The sequence below is a fragment of the Aquarana catesbeiana genome, linkage group LG03 (genome assembly GCF_042186555.1).
Source record: "Aquarana catesbeiana isolate 2022-GZ linkage group LG03, ASM4218655v1, whole genome shotgun sequence".
Taxonomy (NCBI): Eukaryota; Metazoa; Chordata; class Amphibia; order Anura; family Ranidae; genus Aquarana; species Aquarana catesbeiana.
The window spans coordinates 322,275,573-322,300,865 of NC_133326.1; the positions used below are offsets into that span (position 1 = coordinate 322,275,573).

Below are 25,293 nucleotides of genomic sequence, written 5' to 3' on the forward strand. Positions count from 1 at the left end.
TATTTACCCCCCCCAATTGTGACAGCAGGCCAGGGATCTTCTCCCATCACCCACTGGCACAATTTTAGAACAACACAGCCGCGCAGGGCTCCGCCCACCTAGCGGTGTCCTTCAATCACAGAGTTCCGTGAATGAGAGAACTACAACTACCGTTCGTCATTGCAGCTGATGGCCTGTAGTTCTCAATGAACTACTATAGTAAATCCAATCAGTGCAAACAAATACTTCAGGTAACAGATAAGATAAAAAGTATTCTTCCCAAGTGGGACAAGTGCAATTGACCTCTGTTAATTTAGGGGTCCTTCATGTGAGGCGAGCGAGCAGTCTGCCTGTTGGTGGAGGGAACAGTCACCATCAGATCCCTTTTCCCACATGTGGATGTCTGTAATACTCTATAGGTTCCTTGGCTGCATTGTGAACTTTACTATTCTGAAATGTTGTTCTTTACCCTCTTACCTGGAAGAATTTTTATGCGTTTGATACGTTGCGTTGTAATGAATGCGAAAAAGCATTTAACAAAAGTTCTATATATTTGCAAAGCACTCTTTGTTTTTATAAAGTTCTCAATGAACTACCAGGGTGCTGATGACCACTCTAGGTAGTTCAGTGATCCTTCCTGACATTCAGTAACTGCATGTCTATACGAGGTACAGGCAGCTACACTGACAGTGTGCAGGAGCCTGAAATTGCAACCATGATCTGCTAATCACAGGTGCAATGCTTTACAGGCTCCTAAATATAAAAAAAACGAAGTTACTTACTGGTAACGTTCTTTCCCGGAGTCTTTCAGGACAGCCACCTGAGAGACCTTGGCTCCTCCCCTCTGTAGGAAACACCTGTGCCAGCTTTCTTATAAATTTCCTCCTCCCCTGCTGGCTCCTCAGTTCTTTGAAGAGCACCTCCAGTTTGCTGGGGAGACACAAGAACATATGATACACATAATCAACTATATCACATTTCCTGTAAGGAAATCTTTATTTCTCAGTATACATTTGGGTGGGTACCCGGCTGTCCTGAAAGACTCCGGGAAAGAACGTTACCAGTAAGTAACTTCGTTTTTTCCCCTAATCGTCTTTCAGGACAGCCACCTGAGAGGATAACCGAGCACTTACCCTTAGGGCGGGACCACAGCTTGTAGGACTTTGCGTCCAAAGGTCTGATCCTTGGCTGACCACAGGTCCACTCTATAATGTTTTACAAAAGTGGCGAAGCTGGACCAGGTTGCCGCCTTACAAATTTGTTCTGGCGTTGCTCCAGCTCTCTCTGCCTGTGAGGCTGCCACTGACCTTGTGGAGTGTGCCCTGATTCCGTCTGGGATCTGCATGCCCCTTAGTTCGTACGCCTGTTCAATGGCGTTTCTAAGCCACCTGGCTATAGTGCTTCTTGAAGCCTTATGCCCTTGCCTAGCTCCAGAAATTAAAATAAATAACGAATCCATTTTTCTAAGCGTTTTTGTTACTTCTAAATAATGTAAGACGCATCTCCTGACGTCTAAATTATGAAACTTTATTTCCTGTTCTCTCGAAGGATTTGAACAAAATGAGGGTAACACTATGTCTTGGTCTCGGTGAAACTTCGAGGCCACTTTGGGCAGAAATCCCGGATCCATTTTAAAGACTATTCGATCCGGGAAAATCTGACAAAAGGGAGGTCTAATCGATAGGGCTCCTATCTCGCAGACCCTTTTGGCTGTAGTGATCGCTACCAAAAAGATTGCTTTCAGTGTCAGCATCTTTAGGCTGCAATCCTTCAAAGGTTCAAAGGGTTCTGCTGTCATAGTTTCCAGCACTAATGACAGGTCCCATTTTGGAAAGGCTGAACTCTGTATCGGTTTCTGCCTGCTCACGGATCTAAAAAGTCTGATTATCCATGGATTTGCTGCTAAGCGTTTTTCTTGGTAAACTGACAGTGCGGACACCTGGCTCTTTAGTGTACTGAGACTTAGGCCTTTATCTACACCACTCTGTAGAAATTCTAAGACTGCCATTGAGCTTTGTGTTTTGAAATTGTTTTCTGCACACCATCTGCTAAAGCATTTCCATACTTTTTGATATATAATCTGCGTCTCAACCTTCCTGCTTTTCAGCAGTGTCTCTATTAAGCGGCTTGAGAACCCTTTTGCTTTTAGCAGCTGCTCCTCAGATACCAGGCGGCTAAATTCCACCTTCCTACCTGGGGACAGTACACTGGGCCCTGTGAAAGTAGGTCTTTTTGGACTGGTAACAACCAGGGGGGCTCTATGGTGAGTTCTTTGAGCATAGAGAACCACGGTCTCCTGGGCCAGTGAGGTGCTATGAGAATCAGAGATGTGTTCTCTGTACGCAACTTTCTTATCACCGCTGGTATTAACACCGGTGGGGGAAAAGCATAACATCTCTTGAACGTCCAATTTTGTGCTAATGCATCTACCCCGAGAGCTCCATCTTCTCTTCTCAGGGAAAAGAATGCTTGAACTCTCCTGTTTTCTCTTGACGCAAATAAGTCCACCTGAGGTGTTCCCCATTTCTCTGTAATCTGCTGGAATACCTCCTGTTTTAGCACCCAATCGCCTTCTCTCACTTGCTTTCTGCTGAGGAAATCTGCCACTTTGTTTAAATCCCCTTTTAAGTGGACTGCTGATAACGAGAGTATATTTTCCTCTCCCCAGCTCAGGATTTCCTTTGCTAAAGACCGCAGGGCTCCGCTTCTGGTTCCCCCTTGTCTGTTTATGTAGGCGATTACCGATGAGTTGTCGGACCTGACCTGCACATGATGTCCCTTCAACTCTGTGCGGAAGGATTGAAGCGCAAACCATACTGCCTTCAACTCCTTCCAATTGGACGACTTCGTCCTCTCCTCCTTTCCTCAAGTCCCTTGTGAGATTTGGGAGTTTAAATGTGCTCCCCACCCTACACCACTTGCGTCTGTGGTTAGAGTTTGGGAAATAGGTAGGATCCATAGCCTTCCTTTGTTTACATTTTCTGCTTTCCTCCACCACCAAAGGGTCTTTTTTACCCCTGTTGGTATAAACACTTGTGTGTCCAGTGATTCCTGCTTGTGATCCCATATCTTTAATAGGAACATCTGAAATGGCCGAAAATGTAGACTTGCCCACTGTACCGCTGGAATTGCTGATGTTAGTAATCCCAACGTTGACATGACTTTTCTTATTGAACATGGTAGATTGGTCTGTATTCTTTTTATTTCTCTCTGAATTTTCTCTATCTTCTCCTTGGGTAGGAATATTCTTTGTTGCACTGAATCTATTATATACCCCAAATATTTTATTTGTTGAGTGGGTTGTAGATTGGATTTTTCTACACTTATCAACCAACCTAGACTTTCCAGGAATTTCCGTGTGTATTCTAGTTTTTCTAGCAATCTCCTGGGGGAGTCTGCAAAAAGGAGAAGGTCGTCTAAATAGGCAATGATGGATATGCCTTTTAGTCGCAATGGTGCCAGAGCTTCTGCCAGAATTTTTGTAAAAATTCTCGGTGAGGAAGAGAGGCCGAAGGGTAGCGCTCTGAATCGAAGGTGTAGGATTTCTTTCCCTGTTTCTATTGCTAGTCTTAGAAACTTCTGGCAACTTTGGTGTATGGGTATGTGCAGATACGCATCTTTTAAATCCAGGGAGACCATATAACAACTTGGTGGTAACAGGGCCTTCACTGAGTATATGGAATCCATTCTGAATCTTTTGTAAGTTATGGATAGATTTAAGGGTTTGAGGTTGAGGATTGGTCTGACCTTTCCCGAGGGTTTTTGTACTCCGAATATATGGGAGTAAAAACCCTGCCCTTTTTCTTCTCTTGGGACCTTGATTATTACACCTTGCTTTTTGAGATCCGTTATGGCACTCATTAACCCTCTGGCTTTCCCTCTGTTTTTTGGAAGCCTGGTGGTGTAAAATCTGTTTGGGGGTGAACTTGAAAATTCCAGGTAATACCCCTCTTTTATTGTTCTTAAAATAAACTGACTGGAGGATATCTCTTCCCGTTGCGGGAGGAAGGCCCCCAGTCTTCCTCCTACTGGGACTACTTTGTCATTGTTTATTTTTGGCTTGTTCAGGAGGACGAAAAATCGCTCCTCCCTTGCCTTTCCCTCTCTGGACCCAAGGTCTTTTCTGGTTTTCTGCCTTGGGTGTAGAGAAACAGGATTTTGTGTCCCCTCTCTGCTTCCTCTTATTCTGGTATGGCTGACTCCAGGTTGCTTTCCGTTTCAGCGGAAACGCTTTCTTTTTATCCGCTGTACGGTCCAGCACTTCTTCTAAACCTGGCCAAACAGCAGGTCCCCTGTGAAGGGGATCCCGCACAGCTTGGCTTTAGATGCGCAATCACCTTGCCATGTTTTTAGCTAAAGGGCCCTCCGTGTGGAGTTAGTTAGTGCCGAAGATCTGGCTGCCATGCGTACCAGTTCTGCTGATGCATCCGCAATATACGCGATGCCTCGCAGAAGAGTGGGAAAAGAGGATAAAATCTGCTCTTTTGCAGTTCCTTCCTCGATGTGTGCCTGAATCTGGTTCAACCAGAACTCAACATTTCTGGCCACTACCGTGACTGCCATGGCTGGCTTTAGGCTTCCCACTGTGGAGTCCCATGACTTTCTTAACAGGGAGTCCATCCTCTTATCCATTGCTTCAGATAAGACCCCCATGTCCTCAAAAGCTAGATCCGTATGTCTCGATACTTGTGAAAACGCCGCATCTAGCTTCGGGGTTTTATTCCATATTGATGATCTGTCATCTGAAAATGGAAACCGTCTCTTTAAAGCTTTTGAAAAGAATGGCTTTCTTTCTGGTTCTTGCCACTCTTTTTTAATTGCCTCCACTAAGACGTCATGAACGGGAAAATTTTTCTTTTCCTGTTCCCCTAAACCCACATACATTTGATCATGTAGGGATAAAGGTTTTTTCTCAGTTTGTATACCTAATGTGGTATGAATGGCTCCCAGAAGATGGTCAACTTCTTCCAATGAGAGTTTGTACCTGGAGGGTTTTCTGGAATCCCCTTCCAAGGCCTCTCCTTCTGATTCTTGGGAGCCAGACGCTGCACTGTCAGGCTCCTCGTCTGCCTCCTCCCTAGGGGCTGATGCAGTGCCTGCACTAGTGGAAGGTAGTGCTTGTACTTTTGGTTTTGTTTGTACTGTAGCAGGGGCAGTCTGCAGCTGTGGGATCTGAAACCCTTCAAAGAAGGTTTTAAAGGATTCAAATGTATTTGATAATTCTTTAACAGAAGCTGCTAAATCACTGCCCTGCTCAGTGGAATGTTCCTGCACCAACTTGCTAATACATTCTTTACACAATGCTTTCCCCCAGGAATCTTTAAGTGTATTTTTACAGGAAGGGCACCTCCTTTTTGAGTTGTGAGAGGGCCTGGCTTTGTCTGTTTTCTGAAATAAAATAAAAGACAAAACCCCACAGGTTAATACTACCATAATCTTCTCCTGCAATTTGCAGGTGCACAGCGTTTTTCATGTGGGCTTACCTCACCAGGGGCCCCATGAACCACCCTCTGACACCCGAGGGCCCTTTACCCACCCCCCCCTCTATTTTGTGGATGAATCCCGGTGGGGGGGCGGGGGCAGTGGGTCAGGCCAGGGAGGTTCCACACTAGGTCCCCCTTACCTTAACATGGCTGGAGCTGGTCTCTGCTGGAGCTGCAGTCTGGTCTCTACCTTCTGCGTCCGACATTTTGGTGTCACCACCGGAGCCTTTGCTGTCTCTACAGCATGTGCGGCTCCTCTCCAGCCTCTGCCTGGCTCCTTTTCATGATTCGCGGCCGGAACCGGAAGCCGCGAACCCGGAAGTGCACGCCCCTCCGCCGGACATGACGTCACTCGTCACAGGCGCTGTGCGGTCCCAATACCCGGCGTGATTACACTGCCAGTGCTTACACGCTGCTTGAGGGTATGGGACGGCTCGGCCTGCACCTCCTGCTACCGCTCTCGGATATTGAAAAGGGAGCCCCCCCGACCTCCATCTGCACTCAGGGATGTGGGGGTGACAATCCTCCTCCAGGTTAGTTGTTTGCCTGGACTGCCCAAGGAGCCTCTGCTCCTTTTTAGGACAACTGCCTGAGCCTCCTGACTCTCCTGGCTTGGTTCCTGTGGTGTCTCCCTTCTGGAGGAAACACAAATAACTGAGGAGCCAGCAGGGGAGGAGGAAATTTATAAGAAAGCTGGCGCAGGTGTTTCCTACAGAGGGGAGGAGCCAAGGTCTCTCAGGTGGCTGTCCTGAAAGACGATTAGGGGAAAAAAAATAAAAAAAAATGTAAATGCACATTTTTTACCTGCAAAAATATGTGCATTTAGTATTTATTTTTAAGGAGCCTGAACTTAACCTTGCTGTATCTTGGGAAGTGCAGGATGGACTGACACTGTGCTTCGTTTCTGCAAGACTCTGATGTGACATCTAAAGAAATGTCAAAGCAGTTATAGTGTGGGAGGCAGAAACCAGCTGAAGCTTAAATATTACATGGCTTAGGATAATGATACAGAATTGATAAAAGGAGGTGCATTTTTAAAGAATGGGCAAGGCAACCTACTCATACCAACAGCTTAACTCCCATAAAACTAGAAAACCACAAAGAGAAACTTGAGACATGACACGTGTTTTCTTTTCTTTAATGGGTAGCCACTTTGGACACAGCCAAATATTCTTACACTCTTACAGGAAACCCCTGAACATTTTTGTTTAAAAATAAAAAAGCAAAAGAAAAGCGGTGGTATACAATCATACTCAAGGGATTTATAAGATATGTAGTGCAGGCCAAGGCAAAATTTCTTCTTTCTTTGTAAACATCTGAGCTTCAGTAAGAAATCAACAGTAAATTGAGCAACCAAACTCAAGATCTTCCGGAACTCATGCTGTCATTGACACAGTTCAGTGCAAGCAGTCATTGACACGGTTCTGTGCAAACAGCCATTTTAATCCACAGGATTGGGCTGCTTAAAGGCTACATCAGATTATCGGTCAGCAAGAACACACTGCAGAATACATCAAGAGCAGACTTTGTAGATGTAGCATCTATGCAAAACTATACAGCCATGTCTTGGCCCAAAACTCTTCCAAGCATGCTCCACTAAAGTTAGGCATTTATATTAAAAAAATAAATCAAATAATTTTGATTTAAACCCCCAAGGAAAAAAAAAAAAAAAAAAAATCAGTTGCAAACCTCAAAAATGATTGTTACTCCTGTACCCACTTCCCGAGGATATTCTGGTCATTGTAAATAAAAAGTACGAAAATACCACTTAAATTATCTTCTTTTTAACCCACATACGAAACTGTATTGTAGAATCCATTTTCTGGAAAAGGAGAGTTCACATTTCAGAATTTTTTCTCCCAGCATGCCTGGCTAGTAGAATCTCTTGTTTCTTTCTTGACGTTTTTGAAAGACTACGGCTCCAACTACAGCACAGACTATAATACCCAAGAGAGCAGCGAGAAGTAGCAAGAACACTTTCCAGCCAGTTAGAGGACCACTGCGAAAGTTGCCAGTTGGATCGTCAACATTATCTGGAAGTTGTGTACATTAAAGAAAAGATTTAAAGCTCTGCATAATCAAACAATCTGGATCAACATTTGTTATCAACATGCATCTAACACTGCAATATAGCATGAAACCATTAGATCCCTTTAGCCACAATTGCTCAAACAGCAGCAGCTTCTACATTCTGGAGCTGCACAATTCTGGCCAAAATGAGAATCACATTTTTTTTGCTTAGAATAAAGATCACGATTCTCTCACGAAACTCTTTCACATTATACAAAAAAAAATTTGAGCTAACTTAACTGTTTAGTTTTTTTTTTTTTTTAATGCATTAAAGTATTTTCAAAAAAAAAAAAAATTGCATTTGAAAGACCGCTGCGCAAATACAGTATGACATAAAATAAATATTGCATCAACCACCATTTTATTCTCTAGGGTCTCTACTAAAAAAAATATATATATAATGTTTGGGGGTTCTAAGTAATGTCTAGCAATTTCTAGCCAAAAAAAAAATATTTTAACTTGAAAACAACAACTGTCAGAAAAAGTTTTAGTGTTTAAGTGGTTAAACATTAATAATTTACATACAAAAGTCTATTCATTTGATATAAAAGACAAATTGCTACAATGTTTAGACTTAACATTCCACTGATAGAATGTTTTAAAACTTGGCAGACTGCCCAGACTTTGACTTTTGATGGCTGAGAGCAGAGAGAAAATTCTCTGCATACCAAAGATCAGAAAACCCTGTCGTCGAGATCGCAAAGGGAAAAAAAAAAAAAAAAATCGCGATAACGTGCAGCTCTATTACATTCCCTATTTGCTGCAGATTTAATCATATCGTGTGTGTCACATCCCTAGGATTTTTCACCTTAACCACTTAAGGACCGCCTAACGCCGATTTACGTCGGCAAGGCGGCACGGGCAGGCAAAATCACGTACATGTACGTGATTTGCCTCTCGCGGATGGGGGGTCCGATCGGACCCCCCCCCGGTGCCCGAAGCGGTCCCGTTCTGTTCCCCGGCGATCCGAGATGAGGGGGAGGCCATCCGTTCGTGGCCCCCCCCTCGCGATCGCCGCCGGCCAATGGGAACACTCCTTTGCTGCTGTATGCTAAACAGCAGCAAAGGAAATGATGTCATCTCCCCTCGGCTCGGTATTTTCCGTTCCAGCGCCGAGGGGAGAAGACATCAATGTGAGTGCGCAACACACTACACACACAGTAGAACATGCCAGGCATACAAAACACCCCGATCCCCCCCCCGATCGCCCCCCCGATCCCCCCCCAATCACCCCCCCCCCCCCCTGTCACAAACTGACACCAGCAGGTTTTTTTTTTTTTTTTTTTTTTCTGATTACTGCATAGTGTCAGTTTGTGACAGTTACAGTGTTGGGACAGTGAGTATTACCCCCCTTTAGGTCTAGGGTACCCCCCTAACCCCCCCTAATAAAGTTTTAACCCCTTGATCACCCCCTGTCACCAGTGTTGCTAAGCGATCATTTTTCTGATCGCTGTATTAGTGTCGCTGGTGACGCTAGTTAGTGAGGTAAATATTTAGGTTCGCCGTCAGCGTTTTATAGTGACAGGGACCCCCATATACTACCTAATAAATGTTTTAACCCCTTGATTGCCCCCTAGTTAACCCTTTCACCACTGATCACCGTATAACCGTTACGGGTGACGCAGGTTAGTTCGTTTATTTTTTATAGTGTCAGGGCACCCGCCGTTTATTACCTAATAAAGGTTTAGCCCCCTGATCGCCCGGCGGTGATATGCGTCGCCCCAGGCAGCGTCAGATTAGCGCCAGTACCGCTAACACCCACGCACGCAGCATGCGCCTCCCTTAGTGGTATAGTATCTGATCGGATCAATATCTGATCTGATCAGATCTATACTAGCGTCCCCAGCAGTTTAGGGTTCCCAAAAACACAGTGTTAGCGGGATCAGCCCAGATACCCGCTAGCACCTGCGTTTTGCCCCTCCGCCCAGCCCACCCAAGTGCAGTATCGATCGATCACTGTCACTTACAAAACACTAAACGCATAACTGCAGCGTTCGCAGAGTCAGGCCTGATCCCTGCGATCGCTAACAGTTTTTTTGGTAGCATTTTGGTGAACTGGCAAGCAAGCACCAGGCAGCGTCAGGTTAGCGCCAGTACCGCTAACACCCACGCACGCACCGTACACCTCCCTTAGTGGTATAGTATCTGATCGGATCAATATCTGATCCGATCAGATCTATACTAGCGTCCCCAGCAGTTTAGGGTTCCCAAAAACGCAGTGTTAGCGGGATCAGCCCAGATACCTGCTAGCACCTGCGTTGTGCCCCTCCGCCCGGCCCAGCCCAGCCCACCCAAGTGCAGTATCGATCGATCACTGACACTTACAAGGCACTAAACGCATAACTGCAGCGTTCGCAGAGTCAGGCCTGATCCCTGCGATCGCTAACAGTTTTTTTGGTAGCATTTTGGTGAACTAGCAAGCACCGGCCCCAGGCAGCGTCAGGTTAGCGCCAGTACCGCTAACACCCACGCACGCAGCATACGCCTCCTTTAGTGGTATAGTATCTGAACGGATCAATATCTGATCCCATCAGATCAGATCTATACTAGCGTTCCCAGCAGTTTAGGGTTCCCAAAAATGCAGTGTTAGCGGGATCAACCCAGATACCTGCTAGCACCTGCGTTTTGCCCCTCCGCCCGGCCCAGTCCAGCCCACCCAAGTGCAGTATCGATCGATCACTGTCACTTACAAAACACTAAACGCATAACTGCAGCGTTCGCAGAGTCAGGCCTGATCCCTGCGATCGCTAACAGTTTTTTTGGAAGCTTTTTATTGAACTGGCAAGCACCAGCGGCCTAGTACACCCCGGTCGTAGTCAAACCAGCACTGCAGTAACACTTGGTGACGTGGCGAGTCCCATAAGTGCAGTTCAAGCTGGTGAGGTGACAAGCACAAGTAGTGTCCCGCTGCCACCAAAAAGACAAACACAGGCCCGTCGTGCCCATAGTGCCCTTCCTGCTGCATTCGCCAATCCTAATTGGGAACCCACCACTTCTGCAGCGCCCGTACTTCCCCCATTCACATCCCCCAACGAAATGCAGTCGGCTGCATGAGAGGCATTTTTATGTGCTCCCGAGTACCCCTACCCAACGAACCCCCCCCAAAAAAGATGTTGTGTCTGCAGCAAACGCGGATATAGGCGTGACACCCGCTATTATTGTCCCTTCTGTCCTGACAATCCTGGTCTTTGCATTGGTGAATGTTTTGAACGCTACCATACACTAGTTGAGTATTAGCGTAGGGTACAGCATTGCACAGACTAGGCACACTTTCACAGGGTCTCCCAAGATGCCATCGCATTTTGAGAGACCCGAACCTGGAACCGGTTACAGTTATAAAAGTTAGTTACAAAAAAAGTGTAAAAAAAAAAAAAATATATATAAAATAAAAAAAAATAGTTGTCGTTTTATTGTTCTCTCTCTCTATTCTCTCTCTCTATTGTTCTGCTCTTTTTTTACTGTATTCTATTCTGCAGTGTTTTATTGTTATTGTTATTGTTATTATGTTTTATCATGTTTGTTTTTCAGGTATGTAATTATTTATACTTTATTGTTTACTGTGCTTTATTGTTAACCATTTTTTTGTCTTCAGGTACGCCATTCACAACTTTGAGTGGTTATACCAGAATGATGCCTGCAGGTTTAGGTATCATCTTGGTATCATTCTTTTCAGCCAGCGGTCGGCTTTCATGTAAAAGCAATCCTAGCGGCTAATTAGCCTCTAGACTGCCTTTACAAGCCGTGGGAGGGAATGCCCCCCCCCCCCCCCACCGTCTTCCGTGTTTTTCTCTGGCTCTCCTGTCTCAACAGGGAACCTGAGAATGCAGCCGGTGATTCAGCCAGCTGACCATAGAGCTGATCAGAGACAAGAGTGGCTCCAAACATCTCTATGGCCTAAGAAACCGGAAGCTACGAGCATTTTATGACTTAGATTTCGCCGGATGTAAATAGCGCCATTGGGAAATTGGGGAAGCATTTTATCACACCGATCTTGGTGTGGTCAGATGCTTTGAGGGCAGAGGAGAGATCTAGGGTCTAATAGACCCCAATTTTTTCAAAAAAGAGTACCTGTCACTACCTATTGCTATCATAGGGGATATTTACATTCCCCGAGATAACAATAAAAATGATTTAAAAAAAAAAAAAATGAAAGGAACAGTTTAAAAATAAGATAAAAAAGCAAAAAAATAATAAAGAAAAAAAAAAAAAAAAAAAAAAAAAAAAGCACCCCTGTCGCCCCCTGCTCTTGCGCTAAGGCGAACGCAAGCGGCGGTCTGTCGTCAAACGTAAACAGCAATTGCACCATGCATGTGAGGTATCGCCGCGAAGGTCAGATCGAGGGCAGTAATTTTTGCAGTAGACCTCCTCTGTAGATCTAAAGTGGTAACCTGTAAAGGCTTTTAAAGGCTTTTAAAAATGTATTTATTTTGTTGCCACTGCACGTTTGTGCGCAATTGTAAAGCATGTCATGTTTGGTATCCATGTACTCGGTCTAAGATCATCTTTTTTATTTCATCAAACATTTGGGCAATATAGTGTGTTTTAGTGCATTAAAATTTAAAAAAGTGTGTTTTTTCCCCAAAAAATGCGTTTGAAAAATCGCTGCGCAAATACTGTGTGAAAAAAAAAAATGAAACACCCACCATTTTAATCTGTAGGGCATTTGCTTTAAAAAAATATATAATGTTTGGGGGTTCAAAGTAATTTTCTTGCAAAAAAAAAAAAACTTTTTCATGTAAAAAATAAGTGTCAGAAAGGGCTTTGTCTTCAAGTGGTTAGAAGAGTGGGTGATGTGTGACATAAGCTTCTAAATGTTGTGCATAAAATGCCAGGACAGTTCAAAACCCCCCCAAATGACCCCATTTTGGAAAGTAGACACCCCAAGCTATTTGCTGAGAGGCATGTCGAGTCCATGGAATATTTTATATTGCGACACAAGTTGCAGGAAAGAGACAAATTTTTTTTTTTTTTTTGCACAAAGTTGTCACTAAATGATATATTGCTCAAACATGCCATGGGAATATGTGAAATTACACCCCAAAATACATTCTGCTGCTTCTCCTGAGTACGGGGATACCACATGTGTGAGACTTTTTGGGAGCCTAGCCGTGTACGGGACCCCGAAAACCAAGCACCGCCTTCAGGCTTTCTAAGGGGCGTGAATTTTTGATTTCACTCTTCACTGCCTATCACAGTTTCGGAGGCCATGGAATGCCCAGGTGGCACAAAACCCCCCCAAATGACCCCATTTTGGAAAGTAGACACCCCAAGCTATTTGCTGAGAGGTATAGTGAGTATTTTGCAGACCTCACTTTTTGTCACAAAGTTTTGAAATTTGAAAAAAGAAAAAAAAAAAAAGTTTTTTCTTGTCTTTCTTCATTTTCAAAAACAAATGAGAGCTGCAAAATACTCACCATGCCTCTCAGCAAATAGCTTGGGGTGTCTACTTTCCAAAATGGGGTCATTTGGGGGGGGTTTGTGCCACCTGGGCATTCCATGGCCTCCGAAACGGTGTTAGGCAGTGAAGAGTAAAATCAAAAATTCACGCCCTTAAAAACGCTGAAGGCGGTGATTGGTTTTCGGGGCCCCGTACGCGGCTAGGCTCCCAAAAAGTCCCACACATGTGGTATCCCCATACTCAGGAGAAGCAGCTAAATGTATTTTGGGGTGCAATTCCACATAGGCCCATGGCCTGTGTGAGCAATATATCATTTAGTGACAACTTTGTGCAAAAAAAAAAAAAAAAAAAGTGTCACTTTCCCGCAACTTGTGTCAAAATATAAAATATTCCATGGACTCAATATGCCTCTCAGCAAATAGCTTGGGGTGTCTACTTTCCAAAATGGGGTCATTTGGGGGGGGGTTGTGCCACCTGGGCATTCCATGGCCTCCGAAACTGTGATAGGCAGTGAAGAGTGAAATCAAAAAGTTACACCCTTAGAAATCCTGAAGGCGGTGATTGGTTTTCGGGGTCCCATACGCGGCTAGGCTCCCAAAAAGTCCCACACATGTGGTATCCCCGTACTCAGGAGAAGTAGCTGAATATATTTTGGGGTGCAATTCCACATAGGCCCATGGCCTGTGTGAGCAATATATCATTTAGTGACAACTTTTTGTAAATATTTTTTTTTTTTTTTTGTCATTATTCAATCACTTGGGACAAAAAAAATAAATATTCAATGGGTTCAACATGCCTATCAGCAATTTCCTTGGGGTGTCTACTTTCCAAAATGGGGTCATTTGGGGGGGTTTTGTACTGCCCTGCCATTTTAGCACCTCAAGAAATGACATAGGCAGTCATAAACTAAAAGCTGTGTAAATTCCAGAAAATGTACCCTAGTTTGTAGACGCTATAACTTTTGCGCAAACCAATAAATATACGCTTATTGACATTTTTTTTACCAAAGACATGTGGCCGAATACATTTTGGCCTAAATGTATGACTAAAATTGAGTTTATTGGATTTTTTTTATAACAAAAAGTAGAAAATATCATTTTTTTTCAAAATTTTCGGTCTTTTTCCGTTTATAGCGCAAAAAATAAAAACTGCAGAAGTGATCAAATACCATCAAAAGAAAGCTCTATTTGTGGGAAGAAAAGGACGCAAATTTCGTTTGGGTACAGCATTGCATAACCGCGCAATTAGCAGTTAAAGCGACGCAGTGCCAAATTGGAAAAAGACCTCTGGTCCTTAGGCAGCATAATGGTCCGGGGCTCAAGTGGTTAAAGTGGAACTTTAGTCAGAAAATTAAGAAGTACCGTATTTATCGGCGTATAACACGCACTTTTTTCCCCTTAAAATCAGGGGAAAGTCGCAGGTGCGTGTTATACGCCGATCCCAAGCTGTCCAAATTTCAAAATCGCGGACCGCGATTTGAAAATGGCGCCGCCGGAGCCGAAGTACACAGAGCCGGTCCTCGGCTCTTTCCGGCGGCTCTCGTTTACTTTCGGCTCCACTCGTAGTCCCGAGCGGAGCTATCCGAACCTACTCGGATAGCTCCGCTCGGGACTACGAGTGGAGCCGAAAGTAAACGAGAGCCGCCGGAAAGAGCCGAGGACCGGCTCTGTGTACTTCGGCGCCGGCGGCGCCATTTTCAAATCGCGGACCGCGATTTTGAAGCCCTGGAAGCAGGGCCAGGGGATCCCAGGCTGCACTGACAAGGCTGCACTGACAAGGCTGCACTGACATGGCTGCACTGACATGGCTGCACTGACATGGCTGCACTGACATGGCTGCACTGACAAGGCTGCACTGACAAGGCTGCACTGACAAGGCTGCACTGACAAGGCTGCACTGACAAGGCTGCACTGACAAGGCTGCACTGACAAGGCTGCACTGACAAGGCTGCACTGACAAGGCTGCAATGAAGGGCATTTAAATGTAAGTTTTTTTCCCTTCAACTTCCCTCCTAAAAGTTTTTTTTCCTTAAAATTCCCTCCTAAATTGGGGTGCGTGTTATACGCCGGTGCGTGTTATACGCCGATAAATACGGTAGTTAAAAAGACTATCATAGAATGTGCAAGAACAGTCAGGCAAGCTTCAGTAATAATTAGAGAGTGCTAGCACTTTGTCAGAATGGCCTGATGAGGGTCCTAGAGCCCTGGTTCACAATGATGCGATTTGGTATGCAATTTGACATGTCAAATCGCATGCCAAATCGACAGCAATGGCACCATCCAAATCAGTGCGGCGCCGCACCGATTCCCAAAAGCAGTTTCTGTACCACTTTTGGCGATTTTGGGGTGCGATTTCCATTGACATCTGTGCAGAAACCCCCACAGATGTCTCTGAAGTCGGGACCGACATGCGGGAATGAAATCGGGAGAGTCCAGCTGAACTCGCCCGATTTCATTCCCGCAGTCAGTGTGAACCAGGGCTTAATCTAAGAATGATACTATGAGGGTAAAGCTAGATAGAACATACCCACGGTGAGCCAAAACAGAAGTATTACAGCCTATACATACACACTAATGTTTTGCCTTTCATTTCTATTTTAAACTGAATTGGTTGTTTTACAAGCTAAGGGTTCACATATACTTTACCAACTACCTTGTGTATCTTTTTCTGAAGCTAGAATGGTGGGTTTTGCAAGACATCAAATTACACCTAATACTAAAATTTCAGTACAGAGGAAAAATATAAATACATATAAAAAAAAAAATCACTTTTTATGCTCACCTTTTGGGGACTTTAACAGGCTAACACTGGGCTCTATTTTAGTCCAGTCAATATTCTCTTCATCAGGCGAATGTTCAACCATGAGCTGGTAAACCTTCATGGAGATAATATCGTGATTATCTACAGAACAAAAAAAAAAAAAAAAAAAGGGGGATGCCTTTAATATATGTTCCAGAGTTATGGTAAGCAAATAACTGTTTAATAACAATCTTTTTAACCTGACAAGTCTCCAGTTGCAGCAGTTGCTCCAAAATAGTATCCTGTTGGTAATCTAACACCTGAAATGTCAACGCAATTCTTCCATTCATTTTTACCTTCGATGTCAGTCATCACCTTTAGGAAATACAGAAAAATTACAATTAAAAACCACAAGTCACTATTTTTAACCAGCTAAGCATGATAATCCTGTGGTGATACTATTTTAGAGCTGACATTTTTCCATACTTTTTTTGCAGTTTTGGGGCAGGGGTTTTTACCACTTTTCAGGTTTATATTGCAATGTCCCCTTTGGGGAGAGTCCCTCTCATTTACTGCTCTGAAGATCACACTGGAAGTAATAGGATTCCCCTAACATGGTCAGACAGATAAAGTCTGACAGATGTTCCATGCTATACCAATTGTTGAAAAAAACTAATCCAACCAAATGACCTTTACAATGTATATAGAACTGTCCTGTACTTTATGAGAAGGTGAAAAGCAATATGAAAATCACAAACTAGTGATAAGGTAAACTCTGACATCCAGCAACCTAATTAATGCATATATCTAAACACTTAGGGAAGACAACTTTATTGAACAAATGTCTCACCGTAAGACGCCCGCGGGAATAGCGTATGGCTACAAACGTGTCATGGTTGGCATTGCGAAGATCAGCTGTGCAACCCGCCAATTCAGCTGTGCGCCCATCTTTGCTGTGATCATACTCCAAGGAGCCATTGTTCACCATAACAGAGATATAAGGATAGACACGCTGCAAACAGAGTTTGGACAAAAATAAGGACAACGTAATTTTTACAAAACATAAAAGATACTAAGCTGCTTGATAAGTAACTTAAACTAGTTCAAATACTAGAATACTAAGTGCTAATAATATATAAGCATATTACCAAGAATAATAGTTACATAGTTAATCTGGTTGAAAAAAAAACAAAAAAAAAAAACAAACACACACACACACACACACATACACACACGACCATCTAGTTCAAATAGGGAAAAAACCCCACACAAATAGAAACCTCCAAATACACAATCCTTTACCCGCACTTGAGCCTGAGGAAGGCAAAAAACCCCAATAAATTATGACTCAACTTGCACCAGCGGGTGAAAAAAAAAATCCTTCATAATCCACCTGAAGGCAATTGGATATTTCCTGAATCAACTACCCCTCATGTTAATACCTATAAATTTTAGTAACCAGTTATATTATGTGCATTTAGGAAAGAATCCAGGCATTCTTTATCTACTGATCTGGCCAGAACCACCTCTGGAGGGAGTTTATGCCACATTTTCACAGCTTGTTGACAATAAGTCTGTGTTTGGGGGTTAAATCTCTTCCAAATGTAAAGAGTGCCCCCTTGGCCCCTGTTTGGAACTTCATGTGAACAACTCTACCCCAAGTTCACTACATGGACCACTCTGATGTATTTGTACACGTTGATCCTATCCCCCATTAATCTCCTCTTATCAAGAGTGAATAAATTCAGTTCCTCTAATCTTTCCTCATAGCTGAGCTCCTTCCATGCCTCTTATCAGTTTGGCTGCCCTTCTCTGCACTCTCCAGTTCCCCGATTTCCTGTTTTTGAACTGGTGTTCAAAACTGAACTGCATATTCAGCGGCACTTTGCGGGTCGTTTTAAATCCTTTTACGGCCGCTAGCGGGGGGGCTGTTAAAAGCACCCTGCTAGCGCCCGAAAACCCCCGCAAAAACGACAGTAAAGCACCGCTAAAAATTGCGGCGCTTTACTGCCGACGCCGCAGTGTGAAAGGCCCTTCATAAAAGAAAATTATTTTTTCTCGCTTTAGAAAGCACACCCTAGTTTGGTCTACTCCTAGAATTTATGAGGCATGCATGTTTTTAGCCCCCAAGTGTATAACTTTAGGTTTATCAACATTAAATCTCATTTGCCACATAGTTGCCCAATTAAACAGGGCACCGAGGTCTACTTGTAAGTTGGAGACATCCTGTAAGGATGCTCTATTCCACTACATAGCTTGGTGTCATCTGCAAATACTGAAATGGTACTTTTAATCCCAAACTCAATATTTATAAATATATTATAAATGAAAAAAATAAAAAAGGGAACTAAAAATACCAATTAACAATTGGCACTTTAGTGTCTTAAAATGATATTAACCACTTCCAGACTGGCTTACATCGATAAACGTTGGCACTTTGAAGAGGGATATCATTATGGCAGCAGCTAGCTACCATAACCCCGGTATCCTCTTCTTCAGTGAGCAGTCCGGTTTCAGATAAAAATGGTCTCTGTGGCGGATTCGCTGCGAGATCACTTATCGGCAGCGGGAGAGGGCTCCCCACACATCCTGCCGCTCTCCGGTGCCCTCCGCCACTTACTGGAGCCGTCGGTAGTGGCAGAGGCGATCGGGTCCTCTCCCTGGCTTGGTATGCAGACGAGTGAGGGGAAAATGGCCCTCATCCGTCTCCATAACATTGCAAAGAGGAAGCGACGTCAAAAATGTCCCTTTTGCCCATAGCTCTTAAAAGCAACTTTTTTTTTTTTAATTGCATTTTAGTGTAAGTTTGAGATCCGAGATCTTTTTGACCCCAGATCTCATATTTAAGGAGGTCCTGTCATGGTTTTAGGATGTTTACATTCCTTGTAATAGGAATACAAGTGACAATTTTTTTTTTTAAAGAACAGTGTAAAAATAAATAATAAAAGGTAAAATAAATAAGGAAAAAAAATGTTTTAAATTTTTATTAAATGTGTGCCGAGCTGCGCCCGCGTATGAAAACGGTGTTCAAACCACACATGTGAGGTATCACCACGATCGGTAGAGTGAGAGCAATAATTCTAGCTCTGGACCTCCTCTGTAACTCAAAACATGCAACCTGTAGAATTTTTTTTAAATGTCCCCTATGGAGATTTTTGTCGAAAAGTTTGTCGCCATTCCACGAGCAGGCACAATTTTGAAGCGTGACATGTTGGGTATTAATTTGCTTGGCGTAACATTATCTTTCACAATATATAAAAAAACAGGCTAACTTTACTGTTGTCTTATTTTTTTTATTCAAAAAAGTGTATTTTTTCCAAAAAAAAGTGTGCTTGTAAGACCGCTGCGCACATACGGTGTGACAGAAAGTATTGCAACAACCGCCATTTTATTCTCTAGGGTGTTAGAAAAAATAAATACATTTATATGTATTAAAACTTTAACTTGTAAACACCAAATCTCAGATAGAGGCTCAGTCCTTAAGTGGTTAAAGTCAACATTTTTTTTTTTAAATAACAAACATGTTATATTTACCTGCTCTGCGCAGTATTTTTTCCACAGAGCAGCCCTGATCCTCTGATGCTCTTCTTAGGTCCCCTGCCGGTGCTCCTGACCCCTCCCTCTTGTCGAGTGCCCCCAGCGCAAGTAGCTTGCAATGGGTGCTCCCGAGCTGCGGCTCTGCGTGTCAATTCACACATAGGAGCAGCGGCTAGGACCCGCCTCCTCTCTCCTCATTGGTTCACTGGTTGTGACTTACAGCAGTGGGAGCCCATGGCTCCCACTGCTGTCTTAGCTAATGAGGAGACACATTGCTGGAGGAAGATCGGGCTCAGATAAGTATTAGGGAAGGCTGGGGGGGGGGGGGGGTTGCTACACTGAGAAGGTTTTTTTTACCCAAAGCATAAAAGGTAAAAAACCTTAAGCCTTTATAAACACTTTAAAGTAAACCTTATTAGCAAAGCTACGGGTTTAAATTCACTCTACCCACCCAGCATTTATTTACCTTCACTTCACTGCTGCTCTGTTTGGTGACACGAGCTGAAGGGAATATCTTACATACATTTTAGTGGTACAGCGTTGTATCACTAAGTTTCATGAGTTTTATTCACAATTTGTTTGAAACAGCAAGTTTTAGCACTTCAGATTGATTTGCAATTGTAGATTTATACACATGAAGGGAAAATTTAGTACATCAGAGAAGTCACACAGCAGATAGGTCAACTTGACAGTCTACTATTAAAATATGAAAAGGTAAATGGACCCTGAATACATTTCCTAGAAGAGTGTTGTGCAGGTCTGGCTAAATCAAGTGCGGATTGCAAAACCTAATACTTGATAATTGAATAAAAACACCTGTCATAGGTTGTCCATAAAAGGGGGCTCAAACAATCATTTTCCAATGAGAAAGGACCTTATTTAAAACGCTCCCCCCAAACATTCAGCTCTGTACTTGTGAGGCCAAAAAAAAAAATGATAGTTCCCATGTAGATGCTATGGTTTGGAAAAGGCTATGTAACTGTTTAAATAACCAGTGAAAGACAGACATTCACTTAGGCCCCTTTCACACTGGGGCGGTTTGCAGGCGTTATTGCGCTAAAAATACCGCCTGCAAACTGCCCCTAAACAGCCTCCGCTGTTTGTTCAGTGTGAAAGCCCGAGGGCTTTCACACTGAAGCGGTGCGCTGGCAGGACGGTAAAAAAGGTCCTGCGAGCCGCATCTTTGGAGCGGTGAAGGAGCGGTGTGTTCACCGCTCCTAAACCGCTCCTGCCCATTGAAATCAATGGGACAGCGCAGCTATACCGCGGTAATACCGCGGCTATAGCCGCACTGTACGAGCGGGTTTAACCCTTTTTCGGCCGCCAGTGGGGGTTAAAACCGCACCGCTAGTGGCCGAATACAGCCGCAAAAACGACGGTAAAACAGCGCTAAAAATAGCGCTGTTTTACCGCCGACGCCCCCCCCCCCCCCCCACCGCCCCAGTGTGAAAGGGGCCCTACAGAGCTGCCATGAAAAAAAATGTATTTTACCCAGAAGTCTTTTTCTTTTGGAGAAGCTTACATGCATACACTTCTCAAAAAGCATTGCCTAAAGTGAACTTGGTAATCCACTGAAGGCAGTGTGAAGCATTGTGGAAGGAAATAAAATGTATAAGATTAGAAAAGATCAAGCCGTATGCAGGAATAATACTTACCTCTGTTGTTTCATCGTTGGGATAGGTGTCAACAAAGACTGCCAGACCATGAAATTTATCATGGTTTCCAAATACAGGACCTTAAAAAGGTAATGGACAGTTATTAGCGACTGCCAATCAACAAAGCGGGCAAGCAAAAAAGAAAAAAAAAGATAAAAGACAGTAACGATCTACCTGGCTCTAACCTATCCTTTGCATACCAAAGTGCAAAGCCATCCCCGTGTAGGTTCTTCTTTCCTGCTCCATGTATCCGGAAATGGACATGTAGCTCCCAGTCCTTCAAAAAACAAGGCTGAAAAGAAAACACCCAAACAATTACTGCAACATACTCTATTTTTGAGATACTTCAATTCAGGCACTAGGTTTTCTAAAACACTTTAACTTACTATTCTATTCCAGATAGAACCCTCTTTACTCCGCTCATCAGGAGTTAAACGGACGTATTGACTTGTAAGCATTGTACTACCCATGAAATCCCATAGTGGCATTGAACTAGAACCAACACCTAAAAAAAAAAACAAAAAAAAAAAACTACAAAAAGATTAAGAAGTTAAAACAGAAAACAAAAATGCATGTGGGAAGGGGCACAAAAGTGAAGATATTTTATAACAGTGAAAACAATAAAATCCTTAAAAGCCACGGGTAACATTTTCCACCAAGGCTAAAACAAGCGCATGTAAGCTGCAATGACTGACTATATAGTTAAATTAAGGATGCACATCTGATCTACTGGAACAGAGGAGGTGGGGAGAATGGGTTGCAAAGTTATTCTTAAAGTCCAACTGCAGGCACATAGCTTTTTGAAATATCTGGTGTCTAAACCTACTAATAGTTGACCTGTAAAAGGGAAAGGGGCCTGAGCAATTCGAGTTCACCTTGCATTTTAATGCAAGTCCTACTTTAAACAGACAATTCAATTTAAAGCTTTATGATAAAAACATTACTTTAAAACTAGTAAACATTGGATGGCATATACTAGAGCACCGAATGGAAATTTTGGTGCCGAAACCGAAAACTGCAGGATGCACTTGACCGAAATGTAGTTTTTTTTTTTAAATATATATATTTTATACAGAATTGTATTTGACTTTTTAATTAAATATCATGAATTAAAATTAATATGAATTTATTGGCGGCCATTTTTGGCACCATAAAAGCTCAAGAAAAATGCAACCCTTTAAATTCTATGCATGTCGTCACAAAGGTTTGTTGCACTTCCATTGTGGTGTTAAAAATCCTACTTGCTGCATTTTTGTTCAGAAAAAAAAACGCAACCAAAATTGCACCTCCCTATTGAAATGCATTGAAAATGCAGCAAGAACACATCACTAACGCACCCATGTTACGTTTGTGATGCGGTTTTGGAGTCACGTGACCTATGAAAAACACACCATAAGCACAGTAAAATGGTGGTAAAATTGCAATAGAACCTAAAGCGTTTTCGGTGCCATTATCATTTTCGGCGGCCAAAATTTTGGTGCATATCTAGCATATACCTTTAAAACTGTTTATATATTGGATGGTGTATAACTAATATTCTTAGGACAGACATGACAACATACAACCACTACCTTAACCAGGCAATTAAGTCTACTGGGAGTGGCTGTGTTATTCTTTTTGTTCTACAGTAGCCAAGCGTTACAGCTCCTCAAGGCAGGGTGTCACCAAGAAAGATCTACAAATGGAGATCTGCACAATCCATAAGTTGCAGATAACCAGATAAAGCAAGATAGAATAGGAAACCCTTAAAAAAAATGCAATGACCTAGAGTCCCCCTGCTATCTGGCATCTAGGATTTGTCATTCCAAGGAGGCAAAATAGCTATCAATTTTAAATTACTACTGTAGGTTTTTAGCTACACAGTTTGAAGTGATAAAAATAGGGAGAGGTCCTAATGGGAACAGGAGGAAAAGCCTTTGTAGCCACAGATGACAATGTATGGAGAACTAGTCAGAAATATTCCCCTATATAAAAATCACATACATTATCACTAACCTTCCAAATGGATGCTATCCCTCCTAACCATTAAGACTAGAATACAATAATAGTGCGTTGCAGGATAAATGCCAACAGACAGGTAGCCAAAGCACCTGGACATCTCAACTGGCAACAGGCAATTTTTAATCCCCAATTTCAGTTTAAATCAGGTAGAGAATTCTCTCACCTTATCTGGAGATCTCCTAAATGAATAATATATTGAAAAAAGATGCTGTTGAATAAATCTAAAACAAATGTTGTATGCAACTTAGATATGTGTATTTTGGGATATCTAGAAATGGCAGAAATTCAAGTTAATCTGAGATGGGGGCTTAGTAGAACACTGTTCCCTGCTAGAAAGTTGATCGCACTAAAGTGGATTTCCCCACATCCCACTGATAGAGGGGAAACAAAGAGTTGACTCATTAGCATAGGGGACAGAGGTTTTCTTTGTACTGAGGCGTCTATGATATATGTGCTTGCTGGGGGAAAAAAATGATTAAAAAAAAAAAAAAAAATATGGACAAAAAAAAAAGTGAAACGAATTTCATGTGCATCAAAACAAAAAGATGTTCAGTGTCTTATGTTGTTTTAGTTCAAAAACAGCCACGGCCTAAAAAGAAAAAAACTGTCCCCTGCCAGAAAGTTGTAGAGAGGGACAAGGGTTTTTCTTTACAGCTGCTGGCAAAGGACAACTTTTTTTTTTTTTCTACTCAGGTTGTGACTGCATTCAAAGTTCATTTGAGCTTTAGGCGCTTACAATAAATGGTAAATTAGATGTAAAACCTAGCTTAATGGGCAGAAGGTGGCAGGCAAGTGGCGCAACTTTCCTTAGTAGCAGCAGCTGCTGCTAAGTGCCACTAGACAGCAACTCAGGGCGGTATCTAAGGCCTATGAGTAAAGCACTATGGCTGCTTTTACACTGAGGCGCTTTACAGGTGCTATAGCGCTAAAAACAGTGCCTGCAAAGAGCCTCTCCTCTCACTCCAGTGTGAAAGCCCAAGTGCTTTCACACTGGAGCGGTGCACTGGCAGGACACCAAAAAAAGTCCTGTTAGCAGCATCTTTGAGGCGCTGTAGGAGCGGTGTATAGGAGCTGTGAGAACTGAGCCATTGGCAGAGGACAGATCATGCTGCATCCACCTAAGTAGGCAAAAAAAAAAAACTTCACTTCTCCTTTAAAGTGAATGGGACTGTTGGTGAGTCAACAAGTTGATTTAAATCAAGCCTTTTTACTAGCGATTTAAATCAAATCCACCCTGGCTGCACTGACAGGCAGCACTGGTGGGGCTGCACTGATCATTAGGACACTAATGATCAGTGCCCTAATGTCTCCTGTGTGGACTTGCCAGTTTTTGTCTCTCCTTTCCTCACGCAATGTCAGTATGAGAGGAGGATTGCCGACAACCAGCAAATCTGTTTACATTGTGATCACAATTGCCGATCACCACCTTGATTGTCTCTTTACCCCAATTTGTGATCAGCTGCGTCCAAAGGACACAGCAATCTCAGTTCACAGCCGATGTGTGTCGCAGGGGGCTCGCAGGCAGCGCAAGCACCGGAGGGCATCATATGATGCCCCCCGACAAAGAGCGGCCGCACTGTAGCTGTCATTTGGCTATAGCGCGGTGACGAAGGGCTTAATCAGTACAATCTTCATCTGAAAATACAATACAAATACATGACATCACTTCCGAATTTTTATTCTGTCGTACGAGAATTTACGTAACTTTAGTACCCTTGTCCGATAATCTCATTGGGTGTAGCAGGCTTAAGGAATATAAAAAAAAAAACACTCAGGGTTTCAGTGAGCATGGTAAACCCTCTCTGTTGCCCCTGACTCCCTACAAGGGCTCCTGAATTCCACATGAATATGCCCAGCTACTGTATAAGCAAAGCCCTAAACCGCCCCATGTCTTCCTCACCTTGGTAAGGTTTGATGAGAGAGTGCTCCCTCTTCACGTGCTCGCTGTTCCCATCGGTCAGGTCTCCGGCGGCCCCGAAAATAAACAGACAAAAGAGAGACTGGAGACACAGCAAGCCATAGATGTAAAGAGCCGCCATCACTACCCACTACTAACGAGAGCCTACTTCCGCCTACATCACTTCCGCCTCTCATTCGCCCACACATACAATTCACTTTGTATTCTGGAAACATACATCAAGAACTGTAATTCACAGCCAGCAGCCATTGCGGTGTATAAATGAATAACCACCCAGCACGGAAGCTTGCGTTTTAATCAACAGAATCTGATATGTATCACGCTACATGAAATCATGCCCGGGTCAAAAATGGCCGCAGGATACTCTACAATGCCTGTGTTTCATCAGAACCAAAGCTACTTCTCTGAATTTGCAAGGGAATGAAGTTTTCCGCGCTCTCTCTCTCTGCTTCACAACTGGAGCCATTTTGCTGGAGCATGTGCCTATGCTTTTAATTAGGGATTGGTCTTATA

The 25,293-nt window shown here is 43.2% G+C and overlaps 1 protein-coding gene across 1 annotated transcript; it reads right to left on the reverse strand.

The window, feature by feature from the left end:
• Positions 1-6,583: 6,583 nt before the first annotated feature.
• On the reverse strand, positions 6,584-24,953 carry LMAN2 (lectin, mannose binding 2). Its single transcript, XM_073620448.1, has 8 exons — positions 24,763-24,953; positions 21,248-21,366; positions 21,036-21,153; positions 20,862-20,941; positions 16,520-16,681; positions 15,930-16,044; positions 15,712-15,831; positions 6,584-7,495 (listed from the first exon to the last, which is right to left on the reverse strand). The coding sequence occupies exons 1-8, from the start codon at positions 24,899-24,901 to the stop codon at positions 7,335-7,337; spliced, it is 1,014 nt and encodes a 337-aa protein (XP_073476549.1). The 5' UTR covers positions 24,902-24,953; the 3' UTR covers positions 6,584-7,334.
• Between the last annotated feature and the right edge of the window lie 340 nt (positions 24,954-25,293).

Coding starts and splice junctions, on each gene's coding strand:
- LMAN2 (XM_073620448.1), bottom strand. CDS start 24,901: ATGGCGGCTCTTTACATCTATGGCTTGCTGTGTCTCCAGTCTCTCTTT. Junction 20,942..21,035: donor AAAGGATAGGTTAGAGCCAG/GTAGATCGTTAC, acceptor TACCTTTTTAAG/GTCCTGTATTTGGAAACCAT. Junction 16,682..20,861: donor CCAACGATGAAACAACAGAG/GTAAGTATTATT, acceptor CTCTGTTTGCAG/CGTGTCTATCCTTATATCTC.